General features: G+C 44.7%; 1 protein-coding gene across 3 annotated transcripts in view; it reads right to left on the bottom strand.

Moving 5' to 3' along the window:
• The window catches only part of gnb1l (guanine nucleotide binding protein (G protein), beta polypeptide 1-like), a 79,310-nt gene extending 67,639 nt beyond the window's left edge, over positions 1 to 11,671 (bottom strand). For all 3 annotated transcript variants that reach the window (XM_072240874.1, XM_072240871.1, XM_072240870.1), the window contains exon 1: positions 11,519 to 11,671. Coding sequence is in view for 1 of the 3 variants with exons in the window: in XM_072240871.1 (XP_072096972.1) it covers positions 11,519 to 11,535 (17 nt within the window). In the remaining 2 variants the exon portion in view is untranslated. The remainder of the gene's footprint in view (positions 1 to 11,518) is intronic.
• Positions 11,672 to 13,871: the final 2,200 nt, after the last annotated feature.

Here is a 13,871-nt window from a genome sequence, read left to right as displayed (position 1 = left end):
TCTTTGTACCATCAGCAAATTTAGCCACAAATCCATTAATCCCGCAGTCCAAAACACTGACGTACTGTATATGATAAAAAGCAGCGGTCCCAACACTGACCCCTGTAGAACTCCACTGGTAACCGGCAGACAGCCAGAAGTCCTGAAGGCATGTTAGCAGGACAACAAAGATAAAGGTATTAATTGATTGAATGTTATAATCTGAGCAAGAGACAGCACATTATACTTATATGGATGAATCTAAATCAGAACAAATAATTTTCATCGACTCTTTCTATTTAGTGAAAATGAACATAAACAGCAATTATTTTTAACTGTTGACTTTTGAAAGCGTTTCAATATCACTCCAGCTGAAATATGTGCTCTGAAAGCAGCACGAGATGTGATAATCATTCTGAGCTGGATCCTGTAGACTCCATTGTCTGGGGAAATAGGGTCAGACTGTAGGTAGGTGGCAACATGCATAATAGTTACAGCAGCCCACACACATTGAACACAGCAGCTGTTAAGAGGGATGGAAAATGAACTTTATAAACTGTCGGCATATTTGCATTGCAATAGTTATGAAAGCAGTGTCAACAATATGAAATTAAACCTCATTGTACATCTTTAAGTAGAGTTTCACTGTTTAGTGCCCAAGGGCAACAGAATGTAAAATATATCTCAGCTACAGACAACAATTGAAGTTCCTGCAAGGTAAGCTGTCTTACGAGTCTCAATGAGCTTGTTATGTTTCATATGTGTGGCCAAATGGGAAAGGTCGGGTATGGACTGACTCAAGGCGATGGGGTACAGGCCCCCAGGGCAGATCAAAGAGACTAAACTCGATGTTTGGACCAGGAGTTTGGCACCAGGCCAAACTGAAAAGGTCAGGATATCGTGGCCCGAGCCAAGGTGTTGGATGGGCCGGTTCAGCTCACTGCTCCTCTTTGTGCAGAACTAAAGGTCTGCGGATGGACTCTTTTTGTGGACTTCAGTTCAGAACGCTATTTGCTTGTGTTTATTGTTTGCATGATTTATAATAAACCATATGATATAGGCCAGGATATCTGGCCTATCGAGTCTGCTCCACCATTTCATCATGGCTGATCCATTATTCCTCTCAGCCCCAATCTCCTGCCTTCTCCCCGTATCCCTTCATGCCCCGACCAATCAAGAATCTATCAACTTCTGTCACAGGCAGCTGTGGAGGCCTGATTTTTTGTCTGCACATTGGGTGTTTGACGGTCTTCTTTATGGTTTGTTTTGGGTTTGTTTCCTGGCTCCCTGCTAGGAGACGAATCACAAGGTTGTATAACCTACAGTAGATAATGGTGAGTCCCAAGGCATTCTATACATACATACATAGATAGATATATAGATAGATAGATATACTTTACTGATCCCAAGGGAAATTGAGTTTCGTTACAGCTGCACCAACCAAGAATAGAGCATAAATATAGCAATACAAAAACCACAAACAATCAAACAACAATATGCAAACTATGCCAGATGGAAATAAGTCCAGGACCAGCCTATTGGCTCAGGGTGTCTGACCCTCCACGGGAGGAGCTGCAAAGTTCGATGGCCACAGGCAGGAACAACCTCCCATGACGCCCAGTGTTGTATCATGGTGGAATATGGCCGGGGTCCAACAGCAAAAAGTTCAATATCCGGTCTACAAACATGTTCCTCGATCATAATATGACCCGGATTGCACCATCTGTTGTTAACCAGAACAGTAAGCACCCAACCCCTTTACGTTTACTGCTCTCAGTGCACTTTCGGTCAGCCGGAACGGTCTGGAAGCCGTCCATGGAAAAGTTTTAGCAACACACATCAAAGTTGCTGGTGAACGCAGCAGGCCAAGCAGCATCTCTAGGAAGAGGTACAGTCAACGTTTCGGGCCGAGACCCTTCGTCAGGACTAACTGAAAGAAGAGCTGGTAAGAGATTTGAAAGTGGGAGGGGGAGGGGGAGATCCAAAATGATAGGAGAAGACAGGAGGGAGAGGGATGGAGCCAAGAGCTGGACAGGTGATTGGCAAAAGGGATACGAAAGGATCATGGGACAGGAGGCTTAGGAAGAAAGAAAAGGGGGGGGGAACCAGAGGATGGGCAAGGGGTATAGTGAAAGGGACAGAGGGAGAAAAAGGAGAGAGAGAGAAAGAATGTGTATATAAATAAATAACGATTGGGGTACGAAGGGGCGGTGGGGCATTAGCGGAAGTTTGAAAGTCAATGTTCATGCCATCAGGTTGGAGGCTACCCAGACGGAATATAAGGTGTTGTTCCTCCAACCTGAGTGTGGCTTCATCTTTACAGTAGAGGAGGCCATGGATAGACATATCAGAATCGGAATGGGGCATGGAATTAAAATGGGTGGCCACTGGGAGATCATGCCCTTACACTTCCTCCCTCACCACCATTCAGGGCTCCAGCCAGTCCTTCCAGGTGAGGCGATACTTCAGCTGTGAGTCGGCTGGGGTGATATACTGCATCCGGTACTCCCAATGTGGCCTTCTATATATTGGTGAGACCCAACGCAGACTGGAGATCGTTTCGCTGAACACCTACGCTCTGTCCGCCAGTGTAAGCAGGATGTCCCAGTGGCCACACATTTTGATTCCATGTCCCATTCCCATTCTGATATGTCTATCCACGGCCTCCTCTACTGTCAAGATGAAGCCACACTCAGGTTGGAGAAACAACACCTCATATTCCGTCTGGGTAGCCTCCAACCTGATGGCATGAACATTGACTTCTCTAATTTCTGCTAATGCCCCATCTCCCCCTCGTACCCCATCCATTATTTATTTATATACACATATTCTTTCTCTCTCTCTCTCCTTTTTCTCCCTCTGTCCCTCTCACTATACCCCTTGCCCATCCTCTGGGCTTTTCTCTCCCCTCCCCCTTTTCTTTCTCCCTAGGCCTCCTATGACCCTATGTCCTATGATCCTCTCATATCCCTTTTGCCAATCACCTGTACAGCTCTTGGCTCCATCCCTCCCCTACCCCATCCCACTTTCAAATCTCTTACTAGCTCTTCTTTCAGTTAGTCCTGACGAAGGGTCTCAGCCCGAAACATCGACTGCACCTCTTCTTAGAGATGCTGCCTGGCCTGCTGCGTTCACCAGCAACTTTGATGTGTGTAACTTTTATATGTGCTGCTTGAGGTACTTAATGAGAACTTTCCTTCAGTACTTACTAACGAAAAGGACGTGGAGGACTTGGAGATCAGTGCTGAGTGTATAAATACTTTAGGGCATTTAGAGGTCTAGGAGGAGGAAGTGTTGGCCTTCCTAATGAGTACTAAGGTGGATAAGTCCCCAGGGCATAATGGGATTTACCGCAGCTTATTGAAGGAGGTTTAGAGGGCACATGCTATCACGAGAGGCTAGACAAACTTGGGTTGTTTTCTCTGAAGAGGCAGAGGCTGAGGTGAGATCTGATAAAGGTTTAAAAGATAATGAGAGGTATAGATAGAGTAGACAGAGAGTATCTGTTTCCCAAGGTAGAAATGTCTAATACCAGAGGACATAAATTGAACATGAGAGGGGGTAGGTTCAAGGGAAATATAAGGGTTAAGTTTTTTACTCAGAGTGGTGGATGCCTGGAATGTGCTGCCTGGTATGGTGGTAGAGGTAAATACATTTTAAGAGATGTTTGAATAGGCACATGGATGAGAGGGAGATGGAGGGATATGGACATGGTGTAGGTAGGAGGGATTGGATTTGCTTTCTAGTTGGTTCGGCACAATATTGTGGGCCAAATTGCCTCTTCCTGTGCTGTACTCTTCTATGTACTATGTTTTACATATACATTCTTCGATAATAAATGTACTTTGAACTTTGAAATATATTTTCTCCTGTCACTGCAAAATAAGGTGGTTGGTGCTCTCTGACCTAAAATTTAACCTGAATTATTACTAATGTCATTATTATGTGCCGTGTTGTATGACATGGGTGATCATGGTCTTCTATCTGCCTTTAATGTCTACCACGTGACGGAACGTTGTCTGTGGGGAAGACCCCTTCACACTGTTGCTCTTTCCATGGCCATGATTGTTCTTGGCTAATTTTTCTACCGACCGTTTGCCTTCTTCTGGGCAGCATCTTGACAGGACAGGTGACCCCACCCATCATCAATACTCGTTGGAGATTGTCTGCCTGGCGTCAGTGGTTGTATAACCAGGACTTGTGGTACGTACCAGCTGCTCAAACGACCATCCACCACCTTCGCCCATGGCTTCACATGACCCTGATGGGTGGGGGAGGGGGTTGCTAAGCAGGTGCTGCACCTTGTCCAAGGGTGACTTGCAAGCTAACCGAAGGAAAGGGCCTCTTACACAAGGCTAGCAGAAGGAAGGAGATGTTATCTCCACCAGGCCACCCAATGTCACACAACGAAATTGACAGGAAACACCACCAAAAGTTCCTGATCTTATGTGGGGACAGAGGAACAGAATTGTGTTCGTGTCATCACCTCAAAACCCAAACCCCCAATTAAGGCATACTCACTAGTGCATAATCTTACATTCTAAAAGGATTAGTTACACTAGCACGTTGGCACTCAGTTGTGAGCTGAAAGGAATAAAAACTTCAACTGCCTAGTGAAGAGCTTCGCTTACATCATCAAAATCAGAAGTATGGTTATTTAATAACACCATAAGATATAGGAGCAGAATTAGGCCATTTGGCTCATCGAGTCTGCTCTGCCACTTCATCCATTTTCCATTTTCCCTCTCTGCCCAATCTCCTGCCTTCTCCCCATATCCCTTCATGCCCTGACTACGGTAATCAAGAATCTAGCAGGTAAATATACCGAAGGCCTCCACAGCCACCTGTTCTACAGATTCTCCACTCTCTGGCGAAATAAATTCCTTCTCATCTTCATTCTAAAAGGACATCCCTCTATTCTGAGTCTGATTCATCTTGTTAAACACTCCCTCACCACTCCTCTCCACGTCCACTCTATTGAGGCCTTTCAACATACAAAAGGCAGCATCACTCCTCCCCTTCCCCTCTTCTATTCTCCAATTTGGCCTCTTACCTTTTCTCACTTGCCAATCACCTCCCCCTGGGCCCCCTTCTCCTTCCCTTTCTCCAATGTCTACTCTCCCTTCCGATCAGATTCCTTCCCCTCCAGCCCTTTACCTTTCCCACTCATCTGACTTCCGCTATCACCTTTGAGCTATGCTCCTTCCACTCCCTCCCTCCACCTTTTTATTCTGGCATCTTCCCCCTTCTTTTCCTGTCTTGAAGAAGGATCTGGGCCCAAAGCGAAGCTGTTTTCTCATTTCCATAAATATTTTCTGTGAGTGGTTGTCTGGATTTCCAGCATCTGCAGAATCTCTCGGGTTTATGGCCTTTGTAAGTACAGCACTCGAAGAAAGACAAACACAGGAACTTGTATTATTTAAACGCAAACAACAGGAATTCTGCAGATGCTGGAAAGTCAAGCAACACACATCAAAGTTGCTGGTGAACGCAGCAGGCCAGGACTAATGAAGGGTCTCGGCCTGAAACGTCGACTGCACCTCTTCCTAGAGATGCTGCCTGGCCTGCTGCGTTCACCAGCAACTTTGATGTGTGTAACTTGTATTATTGTACAGGTCCACAATCCCTTATCTGAAATCCTTGGGACCAGTTGCATTTCGGAATTCAGAATTTTTCGGAATTCAGAATTTTTCGGATTTCAGAAAATTGATAATTAACCTGGCTCAGTGCGGGTGGACTTTAGGACCCAGGGGAGCTCCGGACCTACGCACATCCTCCCGTATACTTTAAATCATCTCTAGATTACTTATAGTACCTAATACAATGTAAATCTATGTAAATAGTTGTTACTGTATACTGTATTGCTTAGGGAATAATGACAAGAAAAAAAGTCTGTACATGCTCAAACAATGAGTGTTGGAGAGAGAACTTCTGGGTTTTCCCAATCCGCACCCACAAATACTATTACAGTTTATTTATAGAGTAATATACTGAGAAATGAAATAGTGGGATAATTATAAACCATAAATACTAGTACATTTTATCTCCAACAGAAACATTCAATAAAACATAAAAATATACAGCTTCAAATGAACCGAATCAAACACATGGTAAATTACTTATTGGAATAAGTGTAGAACATAAATACTCTAGGACATATACAGGTCCAAACTAAGCTAAATACGTACAGGTACCTCTTGTTAAGTTGCATTACGTCTGGCAAACAAAGCTAAATACTCTACAGGTACCTGATGGGCCAGGAACAGGATTCTCAAGTTATGAAGCACCACTATGACAGACGGCGTTTTTAAAGATTTCTTCAAGTGTCACTTGTCTCATTAACATAGGTTTATGTTTAAGCAATCCGCAATCTCTCTTTAACTGAGTAAACTGCCTCTGCCTCTCGCCGCTTCTCCCGTCAAGCTCTGAAGGCGACCCTCTCCGCCATGAGGAGGTATTTGTTGTCCCTATTCCAGACCCTTCCACACCTTCGGACCCGCCACCCCACTAGGAATAGGGTTCCCCTGGTCCCCACTTACCACCCCACCAGCCTCCGGGTCCAACGTATTATTCTCTGTAACTTCCGCCACCTCCAACGGGATGCCACCACTAAGTACATCTTTCCCTTCCCCCCCCCCCCGCATTCCGCAGGGATCGCTCCCTACGCGACTCCCTTGTCCATTTGTCCCCCCCATCCCTCCCCACTGATCTCCCTCCTGGCACTTATCCTTGTAAGCGGAACAAGTGCTACACATGCCCTTACACTTCCTCCTTTACCACCATTCAAGGCCCCAGACAGTCCTTCCAGGTGAGGCAACACTTCACCTGTGAGTCGGCTGGGGTGATATACTGCGTCCGGTGCTCCCGATGTGGCCTTCTATATATTGGCGAGACCCGACACAGACTGGGAGACCGCTTTGCTGAACACCTACGCTCTGTCCGCCAGAGAAAGCAGGATCTCCCAGTGGCCACACATTTTAATTCCACATCCCATTTCCATTCTGACATGTCTATCCACGGCCTCCTCTACCGTAAAGATGAAGCCACACTCAGGTTGGAGGAACAACACCTCATATTCCGTCTGGGTAGCCTCCAACCTGATGACATGAACATCGACTTCTCTAACTTCCGCTAATGCCCCACCTCCCCCTCGTATCCCATCCGTTATTTATTTATATACACACATTCTTTCTCTCTTTCTCTCCTTTTTCTCCCTCTGTATATACCCCTTGCCCATCCTCTGGTTCCCCCCCCTTGTCTTTCTCCCTCGGCTTCCCGTCCCATGATCCTCTCGTATCCCTTTTGCCAATCACCTGTCCAGCTCTTGGCTCCATCCCTCCCCCTCCTGTCTTCTCCTATCATTTGGATCTCCCCTCCCCGTCCCACTTCAAATCTCTTACTCACTCTTCTTTCAGTTAGTCCTGACGAAGGGCCTCGGCCCGAAACATCGACTGTACCTCTTCCTAGAGATGCTGCCTGGCCTGCTGCGTTCACCAGCAACTTTGATGTGTGTTGCTTGAATTTCCAGCATCTGCTGAATTCCTGTTGTAAACTGCCATAATCTCTTGCTCACTGATAAATGCATGCTGTTCAAGGCCAGCAATTAACTGATCACACATTTTCACCATATCGTCAATGGGGATTTTTTCACCTGTGTTCACTATGCCATCATCATCATCACTACTACCTTCATGCTTATCTGTAGTTAACACCATTTCAGCAATTTCCCCATCACTCAAGGAATGCAAGATCTTCATTTTTTGCCCTATGCAGTGTATTCCTATTTTTCATTAGTTTATGGTCATCACTGTCACTATAAAACTTCAGTAACTGGTCTTTCTGCTTGATTAAATCATATACAGTGGTAGTTCCGACACCATATTCTTCAGTAAGACGCCGCACAGACACACCACATTCAAGCTTCTGCAATAACTCCACTTCCTGTGTTATTGATAACGATGGGTGCTTTTTCTCATTGTTACCCATAGGGGTATCTGCAGCTCTTTTTGACATTTTCACAGTGAAATTAAACACAGAGTCAACAGTGAACACAAAATATCAGCGAACAACAAATGCACGTGTAACCAGTACGAGCGCTGAGCCACAACTGACGTCTGGCGGCCTCTGCTAGTGCTGCCACGTCACACCTGAGTGACGTCAGCTGTTGGCGCAACACGCTCCACACTCCACAAAAAAAAACTTCGGTTTTCGGATTTCAGAATTTCGGAGAAGGAATTGTGGACCTGTACAACCTCTCTTTTAGCACCTCGGTCAAATGAGGTTTTTTTGGAATTACAGTCACGTCTGTAATGTAGGAAGCACAACACTCAAGGGCTCACTGAAATATTTCATTTCTGTCATGTTTGTTGTGAGCTAGATATTGTCAGCAACACCTAGGATAGTTCCCCTGTTCTGCTTTAAAATACCACCCAAGGATGTTTTCTCTCTGAGTAGAATAGCCTTTCTTTAATATCTCACCATAAGACATAGGAGAAGAATTATGAGAGTCATAGGAATGTCCCCGGGAATGGAAGGGTTAACATTTGCAGAGCACCTGTACTCACTGGAGTTCAAAAGAAATCTAACAAATACTGAAAGGCTTGAATGGAGTGGACATGTCTCCTATAGAGGGAGATTCTTGGACCAGAAGGCAGAGTCTCAGAATCGAGGCTCATCCTTTTACAACAGAAATGAGGATGACTTTATTTAGCCAGAGGGTGGTGAATGTGTGAAATTCATTGCCACAGACACCTGTGGAGGCTAAGCCATTGGGTATATTTAAAGTGGTTCTTGATTATAAGGGTATCAAGGGTTCTGGGGAGAAGGCTGGAGAATAGGTTTGAGAAGGATAATAAATCAGCCCCGGTGGAATGGCGGAGAAGTCTGGATGGGCCAAATGGCCTAATTCAGCTCTTATGTCTTATGATCTTAATTAGCCATTCAGCCCATTTAGTCTGCTTCATGATTCAATCATGGTTCATCCAATTTCCCTCTCAACCCCATTTTACTGCCTTCTCCCTTTAACCTTTGGCAGACTTACTAATCAAGAATCTATTCAAATAGATTTTTTAGAGAGGGTTGAGAGGGAAATTGAATGAACCACGACCTTAAGACTTTGCAAAGTACTGTATATAAAGTTCAAAGTACATATATGTCACCATATACAGCTCTGAGATTCATTTCCTTGCGGGCATACTCAATAAATCCAATAACCATAATACAATCAATGAAAGACCGCACTGATGAGGCGGATCTGAGGTGTGCAAAAGAGAACAAACTGTGCAAGTACAAAAAGAAAGAAAAAACGTCGCGAACATGAGATGAAAAGTCCTTGAAAGTGAGTCTGTAGGTTGTGGGACACTTCAGTGATGGGGCAAGTGAATTTGAGTGAAGCTGTCCCCTCTAGTGCAAGAACCTAATGGTTGAAGGGTAATAGCTGTTCCTGAACCCGGTGGTATGAGTCCTGAGGCTCCTGTGCCTTCTCCCTGATGGGAGCAGTGAGAAGAGAGCATATACTGGGTGGGGAGGGGCCCTGATGATGGATTATGGACTGCTAAGATAAGCTATCTTATGTTTTTATATTTATTGTGCTTTATTATTATTATTATTGTGTTCATTAGCTCTGTGGATTTTCTGGTATTGCATCAGATCCAGAGTAACTTTTTGTTCTCTTTTACACGTATACAGGAAATGACATTAAACTATCTCGAATCTTGAATTAAACAATTTTCAGGAGCTGGGATGTTATGTTGAAGCTGTATAAGACCTTGGTGAGGGCTAATTTGGAGTAGTGTGCGCAGTTTTGGTCACCTTCCTACAAGAAAGATATACAAGATTAAAAAAGTGCAGAAAAAATTTACAAGGATGCTGCAGGGACTTGGGGATCTGAGCTATATGGAAAGGTTGAATAGGTTAGGACATTATTCCCTTGGAACACAGAAGATTAAGAGGAGATTTGATAGAGGTTTACAAAATTATCGATAGGGTAAATGGAAGAAGGCTTTTCCCACTGCGGTTGCTAAGATAGATCTGAAGGTCATAGGTTAGGGTGAACGTTGAAATATTTAAGGTGAGCTTGAGGGGGAACTTCTTCACTCAGAATGTGGAACGAGCTGCCAGTGGAAGTGGTGAATGCAGGTTCGATTTCAACACTTAAAGAGAAATTTGGATAGGTGTAGGTCAATGGGTCTAGGCAGGAAACAGGTCAGCATGGACTAGATGGGCCAAAGGGCCTGTTACTGTGTTGTAGTGTTTTATGATTTATGTTATTGATTCTTTTGAACTCCATGCACAGAAGGATGAAAGGTTTGAGTTATAAGGAGGCTGGATAGGCTAGGAAACTTCTCTCTGGAACATGGGAGGCTCAGGGTGACCTTGTGAGGGAATACAAAATCAAGAAGGGTGTAGATAAGAAGACTGTCTGCAGTACTTTCACCGCAGGGTAGAATAGTGTAAAAATAGAGGTAAGAGGAGAAAGACTTACTAAAGACCCAAGGGGCAACTTTTTCCACATAGAAAAATGCTCCCCAGCATCCAGGACATCTTCAAGGAGCGATACCTCAAAATGGTGGTGTCCATCATTAAGGACCCCGATCACCCAGGGTATAGAAACATAGAAACATGCCTTGTACTCATTGTTACCAATGAGGAGGGGGTACAGAAGCCTGAAGGCACACACTCAATGATTCAGAAACAGCTTTTTCCCCACTGCCATCCGATTTCTGAACAGACATTGAACCCGTGAACACCACCTTACTACTTTTTTTTTCTCTTTTTGCACTATTATTTAACTTTTTAAAATATATACTTAGGGTAATTTACTTTTATTATATAATATATAATACTGCTGCCCTATAACAACAAATATCATGCTATATACTGGTGATATTAAACCTGATTTTGATGATGGATGTATGGAACAAGCTGCCATGAGGAGACTCTAGAACAGGGGTTCCAAACCTTTTTTATGCCATGGGCCAATGCCATTAACTAAGTGATCCATGGACCCGAAGTTGGGAACCCCTGCTAGAGGATGGCGCAGTTATGATGTTCAAAAGACATTAGACAGATACATGGATAGGAAAGGTTTTATTGAGGGATAAAGGTCAAACACAGGCAAATGGGACCACCTCTCTTAGACACTTCAAAGTTCAAAGTAAATTTATTATCAAATTAGTATCAAAAGAGTATTTGTCACCATATGCTACCCTGAGATTCATTGTCTTAGGCATTCACAGTGGAACAAAGAAATACAACAGAATCAATGGTCACCACAAAAGCCTTGGGTTGAAGGGCCTGTTTTCATGCTGTACAACCCTGAGTCTAGTCCCCATTCCTTCCAATGGAATGAGTGATCCCTCCAAGTGAAATGAGTGAGGGATCTCCCATTCCCTCCCAGTACAGTGAGGGAGCCCCTTTCAATCGCAGTGAAGGATCTCCCCCTCTCCACTGCCGTGCAGGAAGGTAACCCTCCCCATTCCAGTCACGCCGCCCGTACACTGCGACACCCCCTTCCCGACCGAGACCCCAGTCAGCTCACCGGGCCCGGACCGGCATGTAGGCTCCGCCCTCGTTACCAGGGCAACCACGGTGTCAGCACGCACGCTCGGTGACCGGCACTCAGCCGAGGGACGCACGTCGGCCGACCTCGTGTCCACCGACGGCGGCCGTACGGTCTGCGCAAGCGCGCTCTGGTTCCAGCTTCCGGCTGCTGCCGCCGTGCCTTCTGGGAAATGTAGGCAACTTCGAAGGATGAGGTAATTAAAATAAATGCTATTATCAAAGTACATATGTCACAATATACAACCCTGCGATTTATTTTACTGCGGGCACACTCAGTAAATCTAGCATCACGTAGACAGCAGGATGCAACATTCGTGGTCGACCCTGACCAACAGGGGGGGACGGATATGAGATGAAATTTGCTGTTGTGCAGCAGCAGTATCTTACAAAGTCATACCCATTTTATAAATTACAAAATAAATAGTGCTAAACTAAGGAAATAGTGTAAGAAGTAAAAAATGGTGTTCATGGACTGTTAACAGAGGGAAAGAAACTGTTTTTGAATCACTGATTGTGGGCCTTCAGGCTCCTGTACTTCCTCCCAGTGGGGAAGAAACAAAATATTGGGTCAATATCACAGATGGATGACTGATATAGTCTGAGAAATCAAATTGCTTACAGAAGTTCAGGATGTGCCAGTATGAAGGTGTTGTTCCTTATTTACTTACTGCCCGTAACACCGTTGGCGTTTCGGGCAGCAATGAAGGTCCGTGTTCAAGGCTTCCTTCATCAGGATAGTAGCTTCCTGTTGATTTACACTACTGTTGATCATGCAAGTCCCGGATGGAGACTCAGGAATACCGTCACACTCAGATGTGGAAGGAGTCTTCATTGCTGTTTCTTAACAATTTTGTTTTACCATTCAGGGTTGTCAGCCCTGAGCTGAACCCCGAACCTGTTAATTAAATTTCTGTTGACCCTATTACATCACTTCAGAGGGCTGCATATTAATAAGGCACAAAGTCATAGAAAAGTACAGCACAGAAACAGGCCCTTCAGCCCATACTGCCTACTCCCATTGACGTGCACTGGGATCATAACCCTACCATCCATATATCTATCCAAACATCTCTTAACCATTGAAATCGAGCTCACTTACACCATTTGTGCAGGCAGCTCATTCCACACTCTCACCACCCTCTGAGTGAAGAAGTTTCCCCTCATGTTCCCCTTAAGTTTTTCATCTTTCACCCGTAACACATGACCTCTGGTTGTAGTACTCAGTGGGAAAACCTGCTTGCATTTACTCTGAGATTTTGTATATCAAATTCTTCAATGTTCCAGGGAATGAAGTCCTAACCTATCCAATCTTTCCCTATAACTCAGGTCCTCCAGGCAGTTTTTCAAACTTACTGATATTTTCCTGTAGGTAGGTGACCAAAATTGCACACAATACTCCAAATTAGGCCTCAACAATGTCTTATAGGTGAATTAAGGGTTATGGGGAAAAGGCAGGTAGGTGGAGATGAGTCCATGGCCAGATCAGCCAAGATCTTATTGAATGACGGAGCAGGCTTGATGGGCCTGGTGGCCTACTCCTGCTCCTATTTTTTATGTTCTTATGTTCTTACATAACTTCAACATAACATCCATCTCCTGCTCTCAATACCTTGATTTATAAAGGCCAATGTGCGGCCTATCTACCTGTGACACCCCTTTCAATGAACTAAGGTGTTGAGATGTGGTGTGGAGTTAAAGTGGTGGACAATTGGAAGCTTGGGGTTGCTAGTATGGACTGTATGTAATTGCACTGCAACATAAACTCCAAAAAATGGTTTGTATCTCCAATGTAAATGGGACCACAATGTTGGCAGTGAATGCAATCCACTAGATTAGGCATTGTTTAGTAGGGCCATGGTAAACTGGACCACGAGGTCGTAAAGTGAACATTCCCTGTGAAATACAAAAAGGGGAGGGAGGGAAAGATGTATCTGGCCTTTCAAGAGCTGAAAACACTTAGGTGGTAGAATTTGTGGATTATAATCTTTTATACCACAACCTTGTCATAGGGTTTGGAGGCTTGTGTGCCTCAATGACATGATGAAGGAAGCCCTGAACACCACCAGAGATGTAGGACCTTGATTGCTGCCCTAAACCCCAGCGGCAGTCATTCAAATCTGTTGAATCCGAGGGCTGTTGGCTGGAGTCAGGGCTTTATGCTTTGGCTCTTGGTTGGGTCAAAGGGTAGAAAAGGTAGGAGACAAACGAAGAGTAGTCCACTGGTCTCCCAGATTGGGGGTTCAGCTCAGGGCTAACAACCCTGACTGGTCAAAAGACAATTGTTACAGAAACAGCAATGAAGAATCCTTCTAGATCTGAGTGCAACAGTA

Source organism: Mobula birostris, chromosome 22 (genome assembly GCF_030028105.1).
Source record: "Mobula birostris isolate sMobBir1 chromosome 22, sMobBir1.hap1, whole genome shotgun sequence".
Classification (NCBI taxonomy): Eukaryota; Metazoa; Chordata; class Chondrichthyes; order Myliobatiformes; family Myliobatidae; genus Mobula; species Mobula birostris.
The sequence above is the reverse complement of the archived record's forward strand: the minus strand, read 5'-3'. Positions and strand labels throughout refer to the sequence as shown.